The sequence below is a fragment of the Cervus elaphus genome, chromosome 4 (assembly GCF_910594005.1).
Source record: "Cervus elaphus chromosome 4, mCerEla1.1, whole genome shotgun sequence".
Classification (NCBI taxonomy): Eukaryota; Metazoa; Chordata; class Mammalia; order Artiodactyla; family Cervidae; genus Cervus; species Cervus elaphus.
The window spans coordinates 10242139-10267202 of NC_057818.1; the positions used below are offsets into that span (position 1 = coordinate 10242139).

Here is a 25064-nt window from a genome sequence, read left to right on the forward strand (position 1 = left end):
ATGCTGAGGAACTGAGGTCTCCTGCCCACAGTAACGTGGATGATCCTGAAAGTGGATCCTCTAGCTTCAGTCAAGCTTTCTGATGACTGCAGTGCCAGCCAACGTCAGGAGACCCTAAACTAGAGCTTACCCAGGTAGGCCACACCCAGATACCTGGCCCACAGCAACTAAGAAGTAATATTTGTTATTTTAGGATGATATGTCTTGGGGGGTAATTTGTTATGTAACAATAAATCATTAATACAAGGAGAAAGGCCAGAAGAGGGTGAGTTTAGGAAAAGTAAGTGGACTGTGTTTCAAAGCGACAGTGGACAACTGTGTCAAATGTTGTGAAAAGGTCAAATGTCTCATATTTAGATGACAGTGAAGCCCGTTTATCAATTTCATTTAGATACCTTCATTGTAGAAAACATAAACGAGGAAAATCCACTGTGCTCGGGTTAGTTGGTTCTATAATGGTAGAACTATCTACCATTCTTTTGAAGGACTTCATTAAAAATGTTTTGAAAGTCTGCGAGGCCTCTCAGTGACAACAAATAAAAATGTTTTACTGCACTTACCTGGCCTCTCAGTCATCTTCCTGTATGGACACACCTTGTCACTGCTGGGCTGTACCTCTGTAAAGGGCATAGATACCTGTCCTTTAGCACCTGGAGTGTTAGATATGCTGCAAGTACTCAGACAATCTGAAAACTGAAAGTGTTAGTCACTTAGTCATGTCCAACTCTTTGTGACCCCATGGACTGCAGCCTGCCAGGCTCCTCTCTCCATGGAATTCTTCAGGCAAGAATACTGAAGTGGGTTGCCATTCCCTTCTCCAGGGGATCTTCCTGACCCAGGGATCGAACCTCTGTCTCGTGTCTCCTGTATTGGCAGGCAGATTCTTTACCATTGTGCTACTTGGGAAGCCAACAGGTGGGTTAATAGAAAGGGTAAATACATTCCTATTTTCCAAAGGAGGCAACTGAGGCCCTACAGAGGCTACAGTTACTTGGTTAAGACCACACAAGATATTCATGGTTGCAGATCCTCTGGTATCAAGTTGAGCACTTTTTCCAAAATGTCCAGGCAGGATGCACCAGGGCCTCTTCATCCAGCACCCTCCTCCTATAAATACTCTCCAACCAAATCTAACATGACTTTCCATAGCTATCTGTCCTTACAGCATAGGAATGCTGTCCTTTCTGTAGTTGGAATCACAACATGGGTGAAGACACTGTCTTATTTACACTTCAGTTCCCGTGTGACAGTACAACTTGAATGTCTGCCACAGCGGTGCCCGTGGGCACTTGGACAATGCCACTATTGTTCAGAACATTCTTCATTGGATGAGGCCTTCAGAGAACAGAAATTCTCCCCAGTAAGAAAACCAGTCTATTAGTTGAGAGTTATGCTTTATTTTTTAATTGCAAATGGTATCATTAGCTTGAATATTCTCATCAATCATCAGATTTTTAGCTGTTCCCAGATTTCAATCTCTCCTTGGAGACCACAACTTTATCAACACTGAATATATTTAGGAACACTTGTTATAGACTCTGAAGGCACGTCACAAAGGTATTCCAGAAAAGTCACTAGCAATAGCACCCTCTAAACAGAATACCTGGAGGAAGAAAACCCTCATAAGGAATGTATAATAATCAATATTAATAAAAATAATGGCTTGTAAGTGTGGTGAGTGGCACTTTATAACCTGGTCTAATTTAACCCTCCAAAAAATCCTGTGAGGTAAGATAAATGTCTATTCAACATCAAACATTACCATGTGGTCACACAGGTATAACACCTTCATGTCATGAAGGGCAAAAACTCATTCCTAGAACGTATGCTGTGACTAGCAACCACCTCTCCTGCAAAAGCGACCATCTTCTCAGAGGCTTGGGCTGTCGGGACATAGTTCAACTTGGTGTTTTTCACACAAGTACAAGCCTGTTAGCATTTTGCCATTCCCATATCAGTGTGTGTTTCAACCTCTGTGAAGTCAATGCAGAACATATGGAATGAAAATAAGTACATTTTTGGCTTCTGAGAAATTCAAGTAAGACTTTTCCCATCTGAGGGAGTTTAGCTCTGTGGGCTTCAGAATGATGTCTACTGTCCATGTCTGAAGGAGGAGGACCCAAGGAACTGAATCTCAAACTTATCCTGGTTTCTATTTTCTCCCTTCAGGATTTGTGCAGGGAGGTAGGAAATGAAGACTTAATCCAGGAATCAATTTCTTTTTTTTGGCTGTGCCACATAGCACATGGGATCTTAATTCTCCAACCAGAGAGCAAACCCACACCTCCTGCCCTGAAAACTCAGTCTTAACCACTGGACAGCCAGGGTGAAGTCCCCCAAGAATTTATTCCTAAGTAGCAACTTGAAGATCCAAATGTTTACATCAGGTATCTATTATCTACTTTTAAAACTTGTGTTTCCTGAAAACCACCTCAGTGCCGCTCCTCCTTCACACCGACAGGATCACAGAAGGCAGCAGCCATGCGAGAACCACTGTGACCAGGAGCAAGATCACCAGCCCATCCCTAACAAGACACTTGGAGTCACGACTCCCGGGAAGTCTGCCGTGACCGTGGGCTTTAAACCACTCGACTGCCTCCTGGAGGTCAAATGGCTGAGCCTCATACCCCAGCTCCTTCTTGGCTTTCTCCAGGCTAAAGTAATGCGTGACGCCGGTTTTGTAAACTTCGGTGCGGGTGAGGAAGGGCTGGAAGTTGTAGAGTCGCCCCAAGATGAAGTGGGTCATCTCTGTCAGGAAAGCGAAGCAATAGATGAGGGTCAGGGGCAGGCGGATGGACGGGAACTTGTAGCCCAGGCCCTCAACCAGAGGCCGGAAGAACTCAAAGTTGTTCACGGGCCTGCCGTCTGAGATGAAGTAGGGCTGCCCGGCGGCAATGTGGCCCTTGTTGGCTTTCAGGGCCTCTGAGGCCAGGATGTGAGCCTGCACCAAGTTGTCTACGTGGACAAATTCCACCAGACTCTTGGGGTCTCCGTACACAAACCGGAACAGGCCCTTCTCCATGTAGCTCACTATCCTGGGGAGGTGCCTCTGTTCTCCGGGCCCGTAGATGCCAGCCGGCCTCAGGGCACAGGTGCTCAAGACCCCACCACCCCTCTCCAGGGCTGTACCATTGGCTGACAGCACCTTCTTCTCAGCGATAGATTTGGTCCGAGAGTAGTGATCAGGATGGAGGTGAAGGGGCAGGTAAGGCAGAGATTCGTCTCCATTTCTGATGACCTGCCCTCCAAAGATGACGTTGAAAGTGCTCGTGTACACTAATCTCGGCACCCCTCTCCTCCTGCACGCCTGGAGGATGTTGTCTGTGCCCCCCACGTTGACTTCTTCAATCAGGCTTCGATTCAGTTGCTCGCGCCCCGACATACCGTAAGACGCGATATGGAACACACAAGCCACGTCGACACCCTGGAAGGCGTTCTCTATGTCAGAGAGATGGCGGATGTCTCCCAGTATAAACTGGATGCCCTCTGGAATGGTCTGAGCAGGGCGGCTGATGTCAAACAGAATCACATGGACTCCCTGTTGGTTCAGAGCACAGCCAAGGCTGCAAGACGAGAGTAAAAGTTAGATCAAATCACTATTAAGCTATGCCTTGGAAAAGTATATAACTTTCCCAGTCTCTTTGGCTTATCCTGTGAGTTCCTCACTTTACACGTTCATTGGTACAAGTCTTGCTTATGCAAATATTCAAAAATGAGCATCTTCACATTTATTTAAATTACAAAGAGAGAGGCTTTAAAAAAAAAAAAAAGAGAGAGAGGCTTTATCTTCAAAGATGGTGGTGTCCACATATTACATTCCCCCAGCCCCCTGTTCCAGGCATGCATGCATGCTAGGCCACTTCAGTCATGCCTGACTCTGTGACCCCATGGAATGTAGCCCACCAGGCTCCTCTGTCCATGGGATTCTCCAGGCAAGAATATTGGAGTGGGTTGCACGTCCTCCTCCAAGGAATCTTCCTGACCCAGTGATCGAACCTGCATCTCCTGCAGCTCCCTGTATTGAAGGCGGATTCTTTACCACTGAGCTACCAGAAAACCCCTCCTCCCCCTGTTCTAGCACCCACCATCTGTTCTTCAGAATATTTATGAATGGTAATGTAACTGTGAAAGAATAGCTATTATTTTAATTTTTTTTTTTTTTTTTTGTGCTATGACTATCTCCCTACCCCGATTCAGTGGCTTTATAAAGGATTTTTCTTCAAGTAGAATGTATCTATAGTTCTCAATTTCCTAATCTGGGCAGTGGGCAGCATGGTTCATTCCTGGTCTACACTGTACCAACAAGTAAAAGTCTACACTGCATTAATGTGGGTTGAAAGCTATACTTTTCCCAGCAACTACCAGTAAAATACTTCCATGGACATATTTTACAGAGGCACTGACCGGAATCCAAAATAGCCACCTCCTCCTGTAATGAGGACCGTTTCCTTCGGAGATTTGTGGAAATCCATATGTGGCAGTCAAAGATAACTAGACCTATGAAGAAAGGAAGATGCACCACTGTTACTGACCCAACTGCCGATGCCATGGTCCCCTACTTGGGGTTAATAGACACAAAAAGGGCAGTGTGCTCCAGCAGAAAGAAAAGCCAAGACCTGGGTTCCCGTCATGGCTTTGTGACATTAGTTGACTCCTGCCCACCCCCCTCCTGTCACTTCTTGGGCTGCACAACATTTCTTCCCGTGTGTCAGCGGGAACAGTAATAATCTGCTCTGACTGCCTGGCAAGGTCAGTGTGAAGGTTAAATAAGATAATGTAGCTGGAAGTGTTTTGAAAAACCACAAAGCACTCTCCAAATAGAAAGAATTATTCTTAATCCGTGTAAAACACTAGAGGCTTTTTGAAAAGAAGTTGTTCGAATTTGGTAGGGAGGGTCATTTTCCGCACCACCCCCCCACCCACCAGAAAAATCAACGACAGAACTCTGAAGCAAATTTCCAACATCTTTTGTTTAAGACAGCACACTGCAGCATGGTTTAATACTGGCTTTTATGTAAAAAAAAAGAAAAAAAAAAGTAAAAAAAGCGGGGAAGGACAAAAAGGTCCTTTATGTAGCAAACCATATTCACCCACCCAGGAAATCTTCTAAGTACTGTGTGTGCTCAATGCCTTGCTTCTCCCTCCCTCCGCATCTATGCTAAAATTATAATTATTATTTTTTCAAGGCTCCAAGACACCTTTCTTTCAAAAACAAGACAAAACAAGCAAAAAGTGGCCCACTCAACTCTTTCCACTTAAGAAGAAATGGAACAGGAGGCTCGCAGGTCCTCAAATGCATTTAAACACACACACACACTTTTGCTCATTCAGTCAAGTAAGTGGAGACAACTGAAAAGTGTGGATAGTTAGGGAGACTGCAAGCAACCAAGGGTGCTACCATTTGGACAGGTTCATCCCTCTGAGTTGTTGCTGCATTAAAAATCGGAGCTAAAAATAAGCTCACAGGATTCTGGAGACTGAATGGGAACGTGTATAAAAATTGCCTGATGTAGTATAGGTGCTCCACCGATGTCACTTCTTGAATTTCCTTTTCTTTGACTTCCAGAGTCTAGGGATTCAATTTTTCTCTTACATTCCCACATACCATGATTAGGTCTCTCAGAAGTACAGGGTTACACAAAGCTTGTCAGATTCTTCTGGATAACTCTACTAAGAAGCTTTGATCGCCAGTAAAGCTAACCAGATCATTCGTGTGGAAATCAGTTGGTGTGACAGCTGAAGACAAGATTCAGCCAGTGACTGTCTCCATGGTTTGAGGGTGAGAAAATTAGGAAAACTGAGCAAAATGATGTGAAGGATAGCTGGAGTTCCAAGGTCTGACTAAACAGTTGCCATTGTTGTGCTTACAAGAAAATCCATCAAGAATGAATGCCCCAGCATCCTTTTAATATGTGACCTTATGTTTCTATTATTTTCTGAGTGCAGGACGCTCCCATTTGGATTTGGAATAGCCAGCCATAAAACTTGCTGTAGTCCATTAATCGCTCAGCGTGATCACATGACTTTGTTGTCACTGATGCTGCTTCCCGACACAGAAGGGTGTCTGTCACTGACACTTTAACCCAGACTTCTTACTGTCACCACCGTGACCCGGTGGCAACCTCCTTCTCTGACTTCCTCTCACTCTTCTGTTGGGACTCTACGCTCCGCCCCCCTGAACTTTTCCCTTTTCTTGATGATGCCAAGCTCATCTGTGCCCTGAGGCCTACGCACACTCCTTGCTTCACCTCTGTGTGAACCGCCGACGAGCCAGATCCCTGCCAGGCTGCGTCTTTCTCAATATTTAGGTCTGCTCAGGTGCTCGATGCAGGGGGTAGTTTCTGAAGAGCTCTCCCTTATCTGAACGCTGCTTTGTTTTCTTCGTGGCACATTTCATGACCTAAATGTATTTGTTTCCTTTCTGACGACTGATCTCCTTCCAGCAGAACGTGGGTGACATGAGAACTGAAACCTTCACCCTATCTCACTGGCATGTCCCCACCAGAACCTCGGACGCAGTGGATGGCCATCAAGTATTTGCAGAATTCATGGATGATTTGGAACATGGTGAAATACATCCAATTTAGTAAAATGATAATGGGCACAAATTATGCAGGGCCTGGTTGTGTCCAAGAGTCGTCATTGTGTATGCCAATCAGTGCTGCCATTTTCATTTAACTTAGCTCCTAAAAAGAAAAGTTCTGGCATGAAAATGACATAAAGCAAAATGTGACAATTCCTGCATTCTGGAGCGTATGCTAGAGGAGACAGGCTTCTGCAAATTAAAGTAGAAGGCAAAACGGAGAAACCAAGATTCCTTCGGGGGAGCCTGCACTCTATTCTGCAGACAAGAGAGTCTCTGCAGGTGTCCAGGATGGCGGGCTCACTTCAGTCCTTGTCAAAGATTAAGCTTTACCTGGAAGAGGGAGAGATTGGAGGTTTGCAGGAGTCTAGGTGAGGGGTAATGAAGGGGCAGGGCCAGTGTGCTCAGCTGAGATCACGATGAGGCAGGGGCAGCAGGTGAAGTCTATGGATGGTGACACCATTAAGCAAAACAGCACTTACAGGTTTTAGAACTGTTCTCTTTGGTTACATGGTTTTCATTAAGAGGATGCCGGGGGTGGTGGGGGGAAGGTTAAGATATTTTTCTATCTTCACACGAATTTGCTGATAAGGAAATCAGAAAATGGACAAGGCTTCAAAGAGTCCAGCTAAGAATTTTCCAACAGAAAATTCTTCACAGGGACTTCCCTGGTGGTTCAGTAGTTCAGACTCCGTGCTCCCACTGCAGGTGACCCAGGTTCTACCCCTGGTCAGGGAACTAGATCCCACACGCTGCAACTAAGAGTTCGCATGCTGCAACTCAAGATCCTGCAGTGAAAGTAAATGAATAAATAAGTATTTTTTAGGAAAGGAAAAAGAAAAAAAGAAATTCTTCCAAATCTCTCATTGTCCTTTTTTTAAAAAGTTTTTATTTTATATTGGAGTATAGCCAGTTAACAACACTGTGATAGTTTCATGCTCACAGCAAAGTCAGTCAGCCATCTATAGACATGTACACGTTCTCCTCCAAACTCCGCTCCCATCCAGGCGGCCACATAACATTGAGCAGAGTTCTCTGTGCTATATGGTAGGTCCTTGTTGGTTATCCATTTCAAATACAGCAGTGTGTATCAATGTCCTTTGTTTTTAAAACTGCACATTCCCGTCCAGTCATAAGACCACAGGCCAGTCCTGGTTCATGTGCTCATTAATCACACCAGGAATGAACAAATTCAAATTATTAACGCTTCTGAGTACCTGTCAGGCCTATTCATGCTGCTCCTCATTACCATCCAACTAATTCCAGAATTATCTGGGGCAAGAACCTATGTGACTGTACTGGAGGGTCAGAGGAATGGTAAGAAGTAAGGAAAGATTAATAATTTAGCAAGACAAACGGCAAGGAAAGAGGCCTACCCACCTGGCTGGTGAAACCTTCATAGATGACCAGCCATTAGTGCTACCACCCAGAAGCCACCTCCTCCTTTTCCAGCTGTCTGTATCAGCGAGCACAGAAAAATCCAGCAAACACATTTCACAGGAAACCAAAAGAAATTCCCATGAACACTAAGTCAGAAGGGAGAAAAGAGGGTCTGCATGGTTTTCCTTTAAACGGCTGCCTGATTTTTTATATTTCATGGTGGCTGCTTTACTAGCTTCCGTGTCTGATTCCTTCCAGGGCTGGGCACTCAGACCACTGTTTACAATCTCAATTGCTTTAAGGCTCTTCCAAAATGTGGCTTTGTTCAGTAATTGCTTCCCTCTGGGTTGGGGGGGGGGGAGGATCACATTTAATCTGAGGAATAATTTTATCAGATACAGGTTATGGTTAAGTACACGATCCAAAAAAAAAGGAATCCTAATTATAAACAAGAAAAAATGAAATTTAAAGTCCGCCTGACCCCTTGATAATACTAAGATAGAACGAGGGTAATAAAGTTGACATCTCACAGGGAAGTCATGAGAAGAAACTCATAAAAATGACTAGGAGTACTTCAGATTTACAAAGACCTAATTAAATGTGAAGGATCAGTAATAAGAACCTCAGCTTATGCACACAGTTCCTTCATCCCCAGGGTTCAAGAAGACGATGCTACTGACCCTCTGGTATTAAAATGCAACATACGAGTCTAGGCACTACTGTGTACGGTGAGCAGAACTGAAGATGGCTTTCATAAAGATAAAAATTTACTGTATTTACTTTAAAGGAAGATAAAAATATATCCAAGTAGCTTAATCCTATGATGGCATGTTTTAAATTACTGCCCAGGTACTGAATGGAGGCAAAAGTTAACTGTGTTCGTACTGAGATCAGGAAAGTGTATTGAAGCTAGAGGGTTTAGAAATGGTGCTGCTCAAATTCCACACATGATCTGAAAGTTAACTGCGTTTAATACAAAGCAGCCAGAGCCATAAGGATGAACAAGTAGTTAGAGACAATAAGGAGAGTCACCCTGATAGAGGTAAAAAGGATGTGAGGTGTAAAACCTAAAAGGCCAAACACATCTGTGAAGAAAATTAACGGCACAGCATTAAGTGGAAAGTTGACACAATCATAACAAACAGGGGTATTTGCAGTTTTGAGTTTTACTGGCAGTGGCAGGGAAGTTAATTCTATCACCTGATCTTGTCCAGCTACCCGGTCAAACTCCGTTTACCTAGATATTTGTGTTAGGTAGTTAGAACAGGAAACAGGAGTCCAGAATGGCCGTGGCTAAAAGACAAGGAAGGGAAAAGCCCGCGAAAATAGAACAAAGGAAGGTCAAAGGAAGGCCCCAGGGCCAGAGTGAGACCTCAGGTAGAACAAACAGCACTCCTGGCTAGCCCCATTTACATAGGGGAGGCCCGGGGGAGGAAAAACATATAGGAGGAGGAGCCAAAGCGTGCGCTCTCTCTTTTTTGTGCCAGCGCGCTCCCCAACTCTCTTCTCTTCGCGTCTTTGGGTCAGCATGCCCTCATGCCTCGGGGATGAATTTTTCTGTGATTTTCTAAATAAAATAGAGCTGTAACACTGATTTGTCTAAGAGCTATAACACGGTCTGCCCAAGACCCGACAGCTGTGACACGCCGAGGGCTTTAACGTCCGTCACTCCAAACCTTTGTTGTGACGAGACAGAACCGAGCAGCATACACTCGCCTGACATCTATGGTGCCGTGACTTGGGTTTAACCTGGCTGAAACAACCTAGGCGCAAGCACAGCAGGAGCCCAACTCAGCGAAAGCAAGGGAAGTGACAAGAGGCCCATCGTGCTAGAACCCAGGACACCGAAAATCGAACTCTGTAGAAAGCTCACCCAGCTCAGTCTCAGATTCCAGAAGACCTCCGGTTAAGGTAGGAGGTCCTCACTCCTATGGCTGGAGGGACATATGCCTAAAGAAATCTTAATTCCTTTACAATCTCTTGTTTCTTGTTTCCTCGAACCCCCCTGTGAAAAGACAGGCAGCAGTGGGCTCAATTGAGGGACTCCGGAGAGGCTACTCTTTGGTATGTCCTAAAGGCACTATCTGCTGAGCCCCAGTAGCTGTTAGCCAAGCCGGTGGGGGTTCCTCTGTCCTTAAGCTTCTCTATGCCAAGGATCAGGCCAATGAAAACTGAGCACAGGTCAGGTATTTAGCAGATTTTCCGGCAGGCTATGAAGGGGATCCCTTGGCACGTTTTTCCCACTATTTTTCCCTCCTGTCCTTCAGCTCTCTCCCGGGACTCAAGCCCAGCCAAAACCCATGAAGCTCCGGCTCTGATGTCTTATTGCAAAAATTCAGTGAGAGACAAAGCGATAGGTGAGAGGTGGATTTGTTAAGATTCAGAGAGAAGTGCCACACTCTACAGGGTAGGGGCCATGGAATGAGGCCTGGCTAGGTTTTGAAAGCGGGGTGAATTCATATGCTAACGAGTGGGAGGATCATCCCAACCATTGGGGAACCACCCACTCCTTTGTCTTTTGACAGTGCTTTAGATCTGCCCTGCCACCTCTGGGTGGGTCATTTGGCTTACAGATTGGGGATTAAGGTTTACTTGAATTTGACTTGTCACCTTGGACCCAATTGATTTTAATTGGTTCACGTTATGCCCTTGTGCTATGTCATTCTTTCAAAGGTTGTGCTCTGCCCCCTTCCTTCCTGTTTCATGCTCTTTTCCTCAGCCCCACTGCTGGGCCCACAATGTTGCCTCTACAATCTTATGGAGGGACAACCAGAAAATAGTTGGCCCTTGGGAGGGAAATACTGTATAATATCCAACCCCTCTAGATATTCAGCCCTTCATCTTCCATGTTTCCTACAACATGTGCAACAGCAGCATCTCCCAGTGAACCCGCTAGGGCAGGCGACGGGCACACAACACCTGCTAGAAGTCCATCAGCTGGCATCCCTTCAAAGGCAACTGGGCTTCCAGGGATAATGTTTGCCACTTTGGGAGTTAGCCCCACAGTCGTTTGGGCCCAAACCCTTACCACCCTTCTTCTAAAGTTACAAACATACCCCCGGATCAAATTTCCACTCCACTTTTATGGAACATTTGGTCTGTTGCTCTAAACAAATTTGTTCTTAAGCCAATTACTAACTCCTACAATCAGGACCCTGCCCCCTTGTAGGCAACATTGCTCCACCCAGCCTACTATTAAAATACCGTAATGCCCCTAACAGGGCCAGATAACCCACTCCTTTGTCACTACTTCTGTTATTACCTAAAGTGGGTCTATGACAACAAAATGTTTACCACTGGAGACACCCTAACCTGCTCTTATGGAGGACTAGGGAAAGAAATCAGTGATTTACAATCCCTTCGAGCAGTAAGAAGATAAGGCTTATGACTGTTACACTGTTTCCCAATCTCAGGGCACAGGCTTGGATTGCTTTACATCATATCTACTCCCATCCACAGTGGACGAACCAGCAATGAGTTAAAATTACAACCCCTAATCCTACGAGATCACACAGAGTCGGACACGACTGAAGTGACTTAGCAGCAATCTTACCCAGCACTGGTCATGCTGGAGACCTTGGGGATGCCCAGCTCTAGTCTGGGGGTCCCAGAGGTCAACCTGCCTTGACCTGCCTAGGGATCTGGTCCTTGAAAGGTTGTCACGCCTCAACCTGCTTGGAGGTCTGCCAGTCCAGGGGTCCCAGGAGGTCGTCACGCCTCGACCTGCCCAGAGACCCAATTTTAGGGAGGCCATCATGCCTCGACCTGCCCAGGGACCCAATTCTTGGGAGGCCATCATGCCTCGACCTGCCCAGGGATTCAATCTCTAGGAGGCTGTTATGCCTCAGCCTGCCTGGGGATCTGCACCCTGACCCGGGGACACCTGGCTATCAGGTTGCAACAGTTCTGGGTAGGATAAGCTTCAGAAAGACTCACCCCTAAGGAAGTCCACCCATGGAAATAGAAGGAAGCCTATTACTTGTGGGACTGTGTCCAGTCTCAGCAATAACTCAGGAGCCCATTGAGAACCCCACTGCCTTTCTGGAAAGGCTAAAAGAGGCCCTCCAAAAGTTTACCAATTTGGACTTAGACTCTTACAAGGGACAGGTGATTTTAAAGGACAAATTCCTGTCCCAATGTACATCAGATATCAGAAATTAACTTACAATAGCTACAGCAGCAGGACCCTGCTTCCTCTTTAGAGGAGATGGTCCAGACAGCCACCAATACCTTTTATAACAGAGAACAGGAGAAAGAGGCCAAGGCCCAGGAGAGGGAGAGAAGGAAAGAGACAAGGCATGCCCAGATGCTGGCCGCCTTCCAGGGAAGCCCTATGGCACACCCGAGTCCTTGAAGGACAAGGCACGAGGCAAATGCCTAATCTGTAGACAGGCAGGACATTGGGCCAAAGAGTGTCCAAACCATGACAAGTGTCCTAAAATGGCTTGCTACAAATGCCATCAACTGGGATATTGGGCCCATGGGACCCAAGAGCCTCAAGGTCAAGCGCCAAGCCTTCCCTCATGATGGTTCAACAGGACTGAAGTGGCCCGCTCCAGCCAGCCCACCTGTCACAGATAACCATCACGGGGCTGGAGCCAAGGGTGCAACTGATGTGGCAGGTAGGTCCGAGAATTTCTTGGTTGACACAGGGGCTACCTACTCTGTCTTGATCTCCTACTCGGGAGCCTTCTCCTCCCAAACCTGTACCATTTGGGGTGCTACAGGAAAAACAACTACTAAAAGATTCACCCGAGCATCTCTTTGTTGCTGGGATGCACAAATATTTTCCCACCAGTTTCTGGTGGTCCCTGAGTGTCCTACTCCCTTAATGGGAAGAGACATAGTCACTAAACTGGGGACCACCCTTGTGATGGGAAGCTTTTCAGCCCCTAGAGCCCTACAGCTCCTGGTTACTACTGAAGAACCCTTTACACCTTCTTCAATAGGGAGGGACCAAAAACTATGGGAAGACAAAATTAACCCCCAGGTGTGGGACCAGGGGATTCATGGATGAGCCCACCAAGCTGAACCGGTCATCGTTGTCCTCCAAGATCCCACTCGGTTTCCTAACTGGAAACAATATCCCCTCAAAAGAAAGGCTTGGGAGGGACTACAGCCTTTAATAAATAAATTCCTTGTTTGTGGGCTATTGGTCCCCACGAGTTTGCCGTGTAACACCCCAATCCTGTCAGTAAAGAAAAAGGATGGAATCTGGTGAATGGTTCAAGATCTCTGGATCATAAATGAAGCTGTAGTCCCCCTCCATCCCACAGTACCCAATCCCTATGTAATCTTGGGAGAAATCCCACCCAGTGCCAAGTGGTTTACAGTCTTGGATCTCAAAGATGCATTTTTTTTTTTTTTGCATACCACTGGCTAAAGAATCCCAATATCTTTTTGCCTTTGAGTGGGAGGCCCCAGGAGAAAAACACCAACAGATGACTTGGACAGTATTACCTCAGGGGTTCAGAGATAGCCCCCAGCTGTTTGGACAGGCCCTTAGCCGGGATCTCCTAGATCTGGACCTAACAGGAAAATATTACAATATGTAGATGACCTACTAATCTGCTCTCCAGATGAGAAAATTGTCCAACAACATGCAATTCAGGTTCTAAACTTTTTGACAGAAATGGGATATAAAGTCTCCCATGCTAAGGCACAGATGGTCAAGACAAAGGTCACTTACCTGGGAGTTCAGATTACACACGGGTTCAGGAGGCTGTCCTCTGATCGGGTACAAGGAATCCTCCAGATGCCCTCCCCCATGACTTGAAAACAATTGCGAGCTTTCCTGGGGCTAACTAGGTATTGTAGAATCTGGATACCCAACTATGGTCTAATTGCCCAGCCCTTATATGAAAGCTTAAAGGGATGGGATGATTCAATCCCATTGATGTGGGGAACTCCTCAAAAGAAGGCAGGCCTTCTAAGACAGGCCTTAACTCAGGCATCTGCCTTGAGGTTGCCAGACCCAGAAAAAGCATTCCAACTTTATGTCGATGAAAGAAAGGGAATAGCCTTGGGAGTGTTAACTCAAAGGTTGGAATCTGAGCCCCAGCCTGTAGCTTACTTATCCAAGAGGCTCGATCCAACCACCCGAGGCTGGCCACCCCCGCCTTCGAAATCTTGCAGCTATTGCAATCATGATAGAAGATGCTTTAAAACTCTCCTTTGGGGGCAAACTAACTATTTTTACCAGCCACCAAGTAAAACAACCCCTAAATGGTAAAGGCCATTTATGGATGTCTGATCAAAGAATCCTCAGATATCAAGTAATGCTGATGGAAAATTCAGGCCTCACTATATCCCCTTGTGAGGTTCTTAATCCAGCCACCCTCCTACCTACCCCCGAGGGCTCTCTCCCCTTTCACTCTTGCCTAGAAACCTTGGACCACTGGACAAAACCCCAAGAGGGATTGTTGGAAGATCCTCTGACCAATCCTGAGGATATCTGGTACACTGATGGAAGCAGCTTTGTTTTAGATGGAAAAAGAAGAGCCGGATATGCAGTAGTCTCCAATTTTGAGATCATAGAGGCTAAGCCTCTGCCACCAAGTACTTCAGCCCAATTAGCTGAGCTCATAGCCCTGACTCGAGCTTTAGAGCTGGGAAAAGGAAGAAAAATAGCTATTGACACCGACTCCAAGTATGCCTTTCTGGTGCTACATACACATGCTGCTATTTGGAAAGAAAGGGGCCACTTGACCACCAGAGGGTCCCCAATCAAATATGGTGATCAAATTCTTAGACTCTCGGAGGCAGTCCATCTGCCCACTGAGGTTTCAGTCTCGCACTGTAAAGGACATCAAAAAGGGAGCACAGAAGTGGCAAGAGGGAACCAAGCAGCTGATCAGACAGCTAAGAGAGCAGCATTACAGAACAATGGCCTAGTAGGGGTTGCCACCTTAGTTTCACAGACTAATTTGCCAGAAACTCCTTCATATACTGAAGGTGAGACTCTTAAAGCTAAGACTGAGGGCTTTCAAGAAGATCATATGGGGTGGTTGCAAAAGGAGGGACTCCTTTTTCTGCCTGCAAACCTCCGATGGAAGTTGGTTAACTCTTTACATGCCACCACTCATTTAGGAGAAAAGGCCCTCCAAAGATTACTAGAAAGGTCCTTCAGAGGAACAGGCCTCCAAACAACTATAAGGCAAGTGGTCTTCTCTTGTCCCACTTGCCAGTTAAACAACCCCTAAGGAGCTTGAAGACCCCAGCTGGCCCAGCCTATCCAATGACGTGGGGCCTATCCAGGAGAGGACTGGCAGATGGACTTCACCCAGATGCCAGCTTCTCAAGGGTATAAATACCTATTAGTCATGATAGATACATTCACAGGATGGACTGAAGGCTTTTCCCACCTGGACTGAGAAGGCTGAGAAGGTGGTAAAAAAAATTGCTCCATGAAATCATTCCAAGATTTGGTCTGCCCAGGTCATTACAAAGTGACACTGGGACATCATTTACTTCTAAGGTCACCCAATGGGTCTCTAAAGCATTGGGCATTACTTATTATCTCTATTGTGCCTGGAGGCCTCAGTCTTCAGAAAAAGTAGAAAGAGCCAATCAATTCCTAAAATCAGCGATAAAAAAGAACCCAGGAAAGCTCCCTGGGATGGAAGGAGGCTTTACCAATAGCTCTCCTCCACACCCCTACTGCCCCTAAGGAACAGGTTGGTCTTATATGGAAGACCTTTTGTTTATGTCAATGACCTCTTCCTAAATCCAGAGGTATAGGCCCTCCAGTCTTATACCATGGCCATTGGGCAATTTCAACATGATATATGCTTGTAGGGTATGAACCAGGACCCAAAAGATTCTAAGGAGTCACCACTATATGCTCCAGGGACTCAAGTCCTAATTAAAGTCTGGAAAGATGGGCCCCCAAAGGCTCAACTCTAGCCCACATGGAAGGGCCCCTACCCTGTAATACTTTCTACCCCCACAGCAGTTAAGGTACCAGGACATGACTCCTGGATTCACTACTTATGAGTCAAGCTGTGGAAGAAAACAGAAGAAAACACTCAGTATACCTGTGAGCCCCTGGGAGATCTCAGATGCCTATTCAGAACTACAAATGGGTGCCATTCTTTTTTTTTTTTTTTTCCATTTTTATAAAAATGTGTTTTATTTTAAAACAAGTCTATAAAAGTAGAAATCACATACAAAAATACAGATTACTCTGACGTGTTAGCAAAATAGCTTATGGCTGGACTTGAGTTTGGAAGTACTGTATGTATGAGGGCATCCGGAAATCAGATGCCGACCGGATCCTCCCTCCAGTCCGTGTCACTAATCTGTAAACAATAATTTCAAGTAGTATGTAGCACTTTTAAACTACTACAAAACTGAAACCTAATCATTTCCCGTGTAACACTACTTTATAAAAATGTTCTTCCTTAGGTTTGAGCAGATAAGGGCACTTCATACCATTGTTTCTAACATTTGAAAGATCTAATTTTTTAAAAAAAGCAATGTTAATAGAAATGATGAGTTTGGGGTTTTTGCTCCATTTTGAATATATGGGAAGGTCATCGATTTAAACGAGAAATTAGTGTTTTGTGTTTGTGTGTGTGTGTGTTTTAAGTAGAATTTAGTCCTTTTTCTTCTATGTATCATTAAAAAAAAAAATTCACTGATGCTATCAAAAGGTTCAGCACCCAAGTCTTAACTTTTACACATGTGCCGGCTGTGCTTATTGCTCTGAAACTGCACGGAACATACACCTTCTTCTAGTGGATATTCCTAATTGAGAGATGGGTGCCATTCTAATGAACACCCCCAAAATCTGGTTTCTGGGGATAAGATTTCTCAGGATAGCTCTAAAGAGCCAACACAGCTTGGCAGGGATTGTACTCCAAAACAGACAGGAGATAGATCTTCTGATCCCTGAACAGGGAGGGACTTGAGCCATCCTGGCAATGTGAATTTGGAATTGGCTAATGCCGCTACTAGTCCTTGTTATGCCATATTGATGCTGCTTATGATTGCTCCATGTATTATCAATTGTCTAACCTGTTTTGTCTCTGCCCAGGTCAACAAGCTACAACATGCAGTGCCAGTTCAACAAAGATATAAAACTACAGCTGACCATGGAAAATATCACTCACCCTTAGATGGACACTGCTATAAGGACTCTGAGGCTTGAGACTAGCAAGAGGGGGAGGCCCAATACTCCTCGCCATCCCAGTTCAGCAGGAAGTAGCCAGAAAGTCCTCGATGCCCCTATTCCCAAAGAATTGGGCCTCCCATCTCTTGAGGGGGGAATGTTAGCTAGTTAGAATAGGAAACAGGAGTCCAGAATGGCAGTGGCTAAATGATAAGGAAGGGAAAAGCCCACGAAAATAGAACAAAAGAAGGTCAAGGGAAGGTCCAAGGACCAGAGTGAGGACCTCAGGTAGAACAAACAGCACTCCTAGGCTAGCCCAATTTACATAGGGCAGCCCCAGGGGGAGGAAAAAACATAAAAGGAGCCAAAGCGCGTTCGCTCTCTCTCCCCCACATGCTGTCACACTCCCCCACTCTCTTCTCTTCGCATCTTTGGGTCAGCATGCCCTCACGCCTCGAGGATGGATTTTCCTGCAATTTTCTAAATAAAATAGAGCTGTAACACTGATTTGTCTAAGAGCTATAACATGGTCTATCCAAGACCCGACAGCTGTGACGCGCTGAGGGCTTTAATGTCCGTCACTCCAAATCTTTGTTGTGACGAGACAGAACTGAGGAGCATACACTTGCCTGACATTTGTTGCACAAAAGATCCTTGCAGTCTTGCAGTTATTCCTGATGCTTATGATAGAAGTTAATCACATAGTTTTATAATCAGTATTTTCCACCTGCTTCCCAAACTATCATATTAACTCCATGCAAACCTAAGCCATTTCTCTAAGAAAGTCAGCAGGAACGAGGAGTATCTGACAGATCCTAGACCTGGTAAATCCAAACACAGTATGTACTCTGCAACCTTTCACATGCCCCTTGCTTTTGTACCTGCAAGCACTACACTTGTACTTCCTCCCTTCTAGGTCAGCATGCCTGCCACTTAAAACATATCAAAGTACTGTCACCTGTCATTCATTAATCACCTACTGTGTGCTGAGCACCTTGCTAGACCTTTTCCACAAATCATTTCCCTTGATGCTACTAACAACCCTCTAGGTAAGTACTAATTGGTAAACCCCATTTACTACGGCCAGGTCAGTAGTTGGGACAGCAGGTGGCTGTACCTACTAGAACCCAGATGCATCTGACTCTACAGGCTACACCTCACCCACATCAAGCACTCAGGGCTGTGCAGAGTCCTGACCTGAAGCAGCCAAGTCTATGGTGACCTGAGTCCCGTGGGGTCTTTCACAGCTAACACATTCTGCAATGTGAAAGGGGCCCTTCCATTTTCCAGAAGGGCAGGCAGGAGGTGCCCCATCCCCTCCCAAGAGGCAGAGGTAGTGGGGAGGCAGGGTTAAGCTTTTTAAGTTATAAATCAGAAAATCTGAGTCCTAGACTTGGTTCTCCCATCAGTTCCCTGTGTGACCTTGGGAAAGCCACTGAAACTCTCGGATCCTGCTTCCTCCTTGCTAAAATGAAAATAACAATATGGTGGCATTTACTATTTATTATGGGCAAGGGGCTTAAGGTTTACCACTGAAGCCTCAGAACAATCTTCTGAGGTAATTATTATCCTCAGCTTTTCAGATATGAGAAAAAGACTCAGAGGTCAAGAACCTTGCCTACCCGTTTATATATATATATCCAAAGTAAAGGAAATCACTATCTCAAAAAGGTATCTGCGCCCCCATATTCACTGCAGCATTATTCAAAATTGCTGAATCATGGAAACAACCTAAGTGCCCATTAAAGGATGGATAAGGAAAATGTGATGTACACACACACAGACACACACACATGGAATACTATTCAGCCACTCAAAAAGGGAAAGAAATCCTACCATTAGTAACAGTACCAATTGACCTTGAAGGCATTATGCTAAGTGAAATAAGTCATAGACAAATACTGGGGTGATCCCGATTACACAGAGATTCTAAAGGAGCTGATCTCATAGAAACAGAGAGTAGGACAGTGGTTGCCAGGGGGTGGGGGATGGGGGAAATGAGGAGATTCTGGTCAAAGGGTATAAGCTTCTAGTTACAAGACATAATTGAGTTCTGGGGATCAAATACACTGCATGGGGGCCATATGTAATATTACCGTATTACAGGCTTGAAGCTGCTAGGAGAGTAGATCTCCATCCCCCCACCCCGCCCTTTGGGACCCCGCAGCTCCCAAGGACGAACCACCCAGGGTGAACCAGGGTCCACCTTGCTGACCCAGACGCCAACTCCATGCAGATCTGATCTCAAGACCTCCGCCTGGACGCTGCCATCTTCCGGCGCGCCAGGTGAGAGTAGATCTTTCGAGTGTTCACCACACACAAAGAAAACTATCGTAATTCTGTGAGGTGATGGAGATGTTAACTGACCTCACTGCGCTTATCATTTCACAATGTATATGCGCATCAGGTCATCAAGTAGTGCACCCTAAAATCACACAACGCCACACGTTATTTTTACCCTAGTCAAGCTGAGAGGAAAAAAATCTAAAACAAAGCAAAAAACTGGCCCACAAATTATGCAGGTGACAGAGGCTGAGTTGGAGCAAGGACCTGAAGACAGGTCAGAGTAGGAGGACCCAGCTAGGTGGGGAACAACGCAGTGTCATTCACTTACCACCTTCATAATTTCTGTCACACCTGGTATCTCTGATACCTTGTTGCTGCTTACTCACTAAATGGTGTATGGCTCTTTGCGACCCTGTGGACTGTAGCCGGCCAGGCTCCTCTGTCCATGGGATTTTCCAGACAAGATTACTGGTGCGGGTTACCATTTCCTACTCTGGGGGCTCTTCCTGACCCAGGGATCGAACTCGTGTCTTCTGCATAGCAGGCAGATTCTTTACCACTGAGCCACCAGAGAAGCCCTATCTCTGATACTAGTACTTACTTACTGTGTTTTATTTAAAACTCCTTATCTTTTAGCTATAAATACCTTCATTTTAAATGGGAACCTTATACGGCTACTTAAATGGAAAACCAGAATCATCTGTGATCAAACGAAAGTAATCTTTCCCCCACAAAGTGCGATTATAATTAAAAAAAAAAAAAATGTGAATGAAGTCTAGCTTGACACAGACACTTGTTGAAAGTTCTGAGCTTGGGGTCTGCCATCTTTTTCAAAAAGAAGACGAAAACCAGAAGCTAGCCGGTGCAACGATCCTAGAAAGCGACGGTGAGGCCCGCTGCTTGGAACCCGAGGGGAAGTTGGGGTTGGGGTGGGGGATACTCAGGTCGGCCATCACTCACGACCGCGCCCCGTACCAGCGGCCACCGGGCTCGTCCCACCTGGGCGGCCACGACGCGCAGGTAGCAGCCGGCGAGGTCACCCTCCGCGGGACTCTGACGCGCTTGCGAGCCCAGGCGCCCCCGCCAGCCGCGCCTGGGTCCCGGCGGAGGGGCGACCCTCCCTAACCCGGCCCACTCACAGAGGTAGAAGGCGATAGCGACGCCGGGATTCCTGGAGGTGGGGCGACTCAGGCCCCTTCCTCTCGCCACCGGCATCCCCAATCGGCGCCTGAGCCGTGGGACCAGCCTCCTGGAGCCACTTCCGGCCTCTCTAGGATGCTCGGAGGTCTCGGCATCTCTATGGTGTACAGGTTTCTCCCACCTTATACCTGTGCGGTGGTGTGGAGTTCACGTCATGCATCTCCCCGACGTGACCAAACCGTGTGTTCCAGCTTCGCGGGAGCCCTTTCAGAGCACATCGGCTATAACCACCTCCAATTTAGACTTCCGTTTTCGTCTTTGTGTACCTCCAACGTTGAGCAGGACTTCCCTGTAGCGTAAATGGTAAAGAATCTGTCTGCAATGCAGGAGATCAGGATTCGATCCCTGGGTTGGGAAGTTCCTATGGAGCAGGGAATGGCAATCCACTCCAGTACTCTTGCCTGGAGAATTCCATGGACAGAGAAGCCTGGCGGGCTACAGTCCGTGAGATTGCAAAGAGTCGGACACGACTGAGTGACTAACGCACACACAGTGTTGACCATAGGCAGTGCTTGATAAATAGGAGGAGCTCAGCTCAGTTATTGCGTGGATGGATGAATGGGTGTATGGATATGTGGATGGATAGATGGACGGGTGGACGGGTAGATGGGTGGGTGATGGATGGATGAGGCTCTCTAGGCTCCTGAGTATTCACTTCCCATGTATCTTTTAAAATCTCTGTCTCTGAGTTTCCATATTTATGTATATTTTCCTGTGTCCCCAATTTTCCCTATTTTTACAGTTCCACTTCTGATCAATGAGTGAGCAATGATGTGAAGACTAACCTTTGTTGCTGGCATATTCAGTGCAGCACTTTAACAGTATCATCTTTTAGGATTTGAAACAGCTCAACTGGAATTCCATAACCTCCACTAGCTTTGTTCCTAGTGGTGCTTCCTAAGGCCCACTTGACTTCGCACTTGAAGCACAAGCTGGAATCAAGTTTGCTGGAAGAAGTGTCAAAAACCTCAGATATGCAGATGACGCCACCCTTATGGCAGAAAGTGAAGAGGAACTGAAGAGCCTCTTAATGAAAGTGAAAGAGGAGATTGAAAAAGTTGGCTTAAAGCTCAGCATTCAGAAAACTAAGATCATGGCATCCAGACCTATCACTTCATGGCAAATAGATGGGGAAACAATGGAAACAGTGACAGACTTTATTTTCTTGGGCTCCAAAATCACTGCAGTGGTGACTGCAGCCATGAAATTAAAAGAATTTCTCCTTGGAAGAAAAGCTATGACCAACCTAGACAGCACATTAAAAAGCAGAGACATTACTTTGCCTGCAAAGTCTAGTTAAGCTATGTTTGTCTAGTTAAAGCTATGGTTTTTCCAGTAGTCATGTATGGATGTGAGAGTTGAACTATGAAGAAAGTTGAGTGTCGAAGAGTTAATGCTTTTGAACTGTGGTGTTGGAGAAGACTCTTGAGAATCCCTTAGACTGCAAGGAGATCAAACCAGTCAATCCTAAAGGAAATCAGTCCTGAATGTTCATTGGAAGGACTGATGCTAAAGCTGAAATTCCAATACTTTGGCCACCTGATGCAAAGAACTGATTCCTTGGAAAAGACCCTGATGCTGGAAAAGATTGAAGGTGGGAAGAGAAGGGGATGACAGAGGATGAGATGGTTGAATGGCATCACTGACTCAGTGGACATGAGTTTGAACAAGCTCTGGGAGTTGGTGATGGACAGGGAGGCCTGTCGTGCTGCAGTCCATGGGGTTGCAAAGAGTCAGACACGACTGAGTGACTGAACTGAACTGAACCTTTGTTGCTGCAGTAACCACATAGAAGGGAATGTTGACATCCTTATTCAAAGGTGTCCTGGAGAGGCCCATCTTTTTCTCCTCATCACAAGTCTGGTTCCATGGAAACCTGCAGACTCTGTACACACACACACACACACACACACACACATACACGACTTGACCCCTGGCTGGGGAAGACTTCATTTTGATGGCTCAAAGGATAGGAGTTTTGACTTCATACACTGCTGTTGCCACATGCAGACTCCAGTAAGCTCATATGACATAAGTCGTTTACTGCTAAATTTTCAGTGAGAACACAAAATCACAAAGAAAACCTCAAGCCTGGGGATATAAACATCGATGAAGGCCACAGGAGGAAAGCCGAGTCTCCAGCGTTGACCTCTTGAGTCATTCCTCTCTGATCCTATCTGTGTTGTCCTCAAGTGTGATCTAGCCATAAGTCTTAGGAGACTGAGATATGGTTGTAGCAAGTAGTCCTAAGGAACAGCTTTTCTCCACCTTCCCAGCATTCATAAAGATTAGAAGAGGGGAAGAGGAAGGCTAGTGAGGTGACTGGCAATATGCTCTTGGGACCAGCAGCCAAGGAAGAAAATATCCCTCTGAGGATGCAGTATGTAAGACGGACATCCTTTGGGGAAATTCATCTCTAAGAGATGCCCAGATTTACTGCCTGTTGATGGCCCATAAGAAGAAATGTGGCAAATTTAAATGTTAATATCATTGTGCCACCAAGGACTCTTTTAAAATCTAAGCACTTATGTTTTAAGGGAAAATTATAAACTTTACAATTGCTTCCTTAATTTCTACCCACTGCAATTTAATGAGTTGATTTTATAAAGATCTGAATAAGAATTTGAAGATAGAAATGACCAGGAAAAAAGTTGACATCAGTATTAATTTACATGTCAAACCTTAAAAAAAAAAAATTTTCCCCTAATAATATATCCAGAAAGTGGATACATTTCAGAAAAACCAGTTTACAGTTATGATTCCTCACAGATGTCCAATAGTTTGTACTATTAGCTCATCAGATTCCCACAGAAATTGTATCTGTTAAGATTCTTTCAAGTAGTAGAGAATTTTGGTGTCCTTGTTTAGTAACTAAGTCATGTCTGACTCCTTTGTGACCCCATGGACTGTAGCCCGCCAGGTTCCTCTGTCCTTGGTATTCTGCAGGTAAGAATACTGGAGCAGGTTGCCATTTCCTTCTACAGGGGATCTTCCTGCCCCAGGGATCAAATCTGCGTCTCCTGCATCTCCTGCATTGGCAGGCGGGTCTTTACCACTGAGCCACCAGGGAAGCCCAGTAGAGGATAGCTCCAGCAAATATAAGTGAAAAAAATGGCAACTTTTAGAATCTCAGAAAGAGTTCAATAATTTCTGTATGTATGGTAAGCAGTGCTAGCTTCTGTAATAGATAAATCCTGAAATCTCAGTGGTTTAATGCAATAAAAGTTTCTTTTTCATTCTCATCATAGGTCAATTAGTCTGCAGGGGAGAGTGGCTCCCCTGCACACAATCACCAGGGACCCAGCCTTCTTTCAATTGTTATGTTTTTTCATTTGTATTCAACTTTTGTCCACCAAGGTCATTGTAGAAAGGGAAGCGAGACCTTGGCTTTCCCCAGCACCTCTGCTTAAAGTAGGTCCCCTGCAACCTTTGAAATCCTCCAATTGCTTCAAAGCACTTAGCTTATCTGAAATTATCTTGTACAGTACTATCATGAATGCTCTGTGAGGCCAGAGACCTGCTTTATTGAACTAGTATATCTCCTCTGCTCGTTAGAGTATCTGGCATAGAGAGAATTTGAAAAGAACTGCTGAATGAATGAGCAAGTGAGTGAATGTCCCAACTCTGGTTGTCTGTTCAAAACCAGATTTGCAGATGAGACCTTCTTTTGACCCTGGTTGGGTCAGAAATCACCTCTAATGTAGCAGAGGTGGCAAGGGGGAACAAGCTATGGGGATACAGCTATGGCAAGCGGGTATAAGAGCAACTATTAATAGCCCACCACTAAAATCCAGGGCATTTTCTAGAAGAAGGAAAATCATTGTGAGCCTGGAAGGTACCCTCTACCTTGTTACCCCAAAGTGTGAAGGCAGCCACATCAACATCACTTGGGAGCTTATTCAAAATGCAGATCTTGGATCCCACTTCAAACATAACAAGAATCTGCAAAGGTCTTGTGAAATTTGGAAGTCCCCAGGGAATTCCTATGAACAATAAAGACTGGGAGACGATGCCCTAAAAGTTTTTATCACTACGACTCTCAGATGTGGGTAAGAGATTCCAGACAGTGGTCTCTTGCTACACCTGGAACCCAGGTAAGATTTAGTGACTTACCCAAGGTCACAGAACTAGTAATTGGCAGAGCTGGGGTTAACAGGCAAGGCTTCCAAATCCCACTCCACTCCATGCTCATTCCACCATGCTGCTCCATCTCCTGGATAAACCTATTTCCTTCCACTAATGAGAAAGATTCAAAAGGGAGAAATAAATGGGAAAAAAATAGAGTTACATTTACATGGTGGTTAATGGTTTCAATAATTGATTTGTTTTAGAAAAGGAAACAGGCATTTATTGCTTACAGTGCATTCAATACACCGTTTTCCCCATTATGTATTAAAGAACTCTCCAAGTAACAAAATGGATGTTTGTATTTCATTTATTCAGCAATTACGCGTTCTTTTATAAGCATTTGTAGCACTTATTCAGAATTACCAATATCCTATT

General features: G+C 45.4%; 1 protein-coding gene across 7 annotated transcripts; it reads right to left on the minus strand.

Annotated features, from left to right (window-relative positions):
- Nucleotides 1-1377: 1377 nt before the first annotated feature.
- SDR42E1 (short chain dehydrogenase/reductase family 42E, member 1) lies at nt 1378-24857 on the minus strand. Of its 7 annotated transcripts, XM_043898144.1 has the most exons (4): nt 20501-20550; nt 5606-6916; nt 4405-4497; nt 1378-3563 (listed from the first exon to the last, which is right to left on the minus strand). In XM_043898144.1, the coding sequence occupies exons 3-4, from the start codon at nt 4470-4472 to the stop codon at nt 2450-2452; spliced, it is 1182 nt and encodes a 393-aa protein (XP_043754079.1). In that variant the 5' UTR covers nt 4473-4497; nt 5606-6916; nt 20501-20550; the 3' UTR covers nt 1378-2449. The 7 variants fall into 7 exon arrangements, with proteins under 7 accessions (XP_043754079.1, XP_043754083.1, XP_043754082.1 ...); XM_043898148.1 differs by lacking the exons at nt 5606-6916; nt 20501-20550 and adding an exon at nt 24675-24857; XM_043898147.1 differs by lacking the exons at nt 5606-6916; nt 20501-20550 and adding an exon at nt 20690-20708.
- Between the last annotated feature and the right edge of the window lie 207 nt (nt 24858-25064).

Coding starts and splice junctions, on each gene's coding strand:
- SDR42E1 (XM_043898148.1), bottom strand. CDS start 4,472: ATGGATTTCCACAAATCTCCGAAGGAAACGGTCCTCATTACAGGAGGA. Junction 3,564..4,404: donor GGTGGCTATTTTGGATTCCG/GTCAGTGCCTCT, acceptor CTCGTCTTGCAG/CCTTGGCTGTGCTCTGAACC.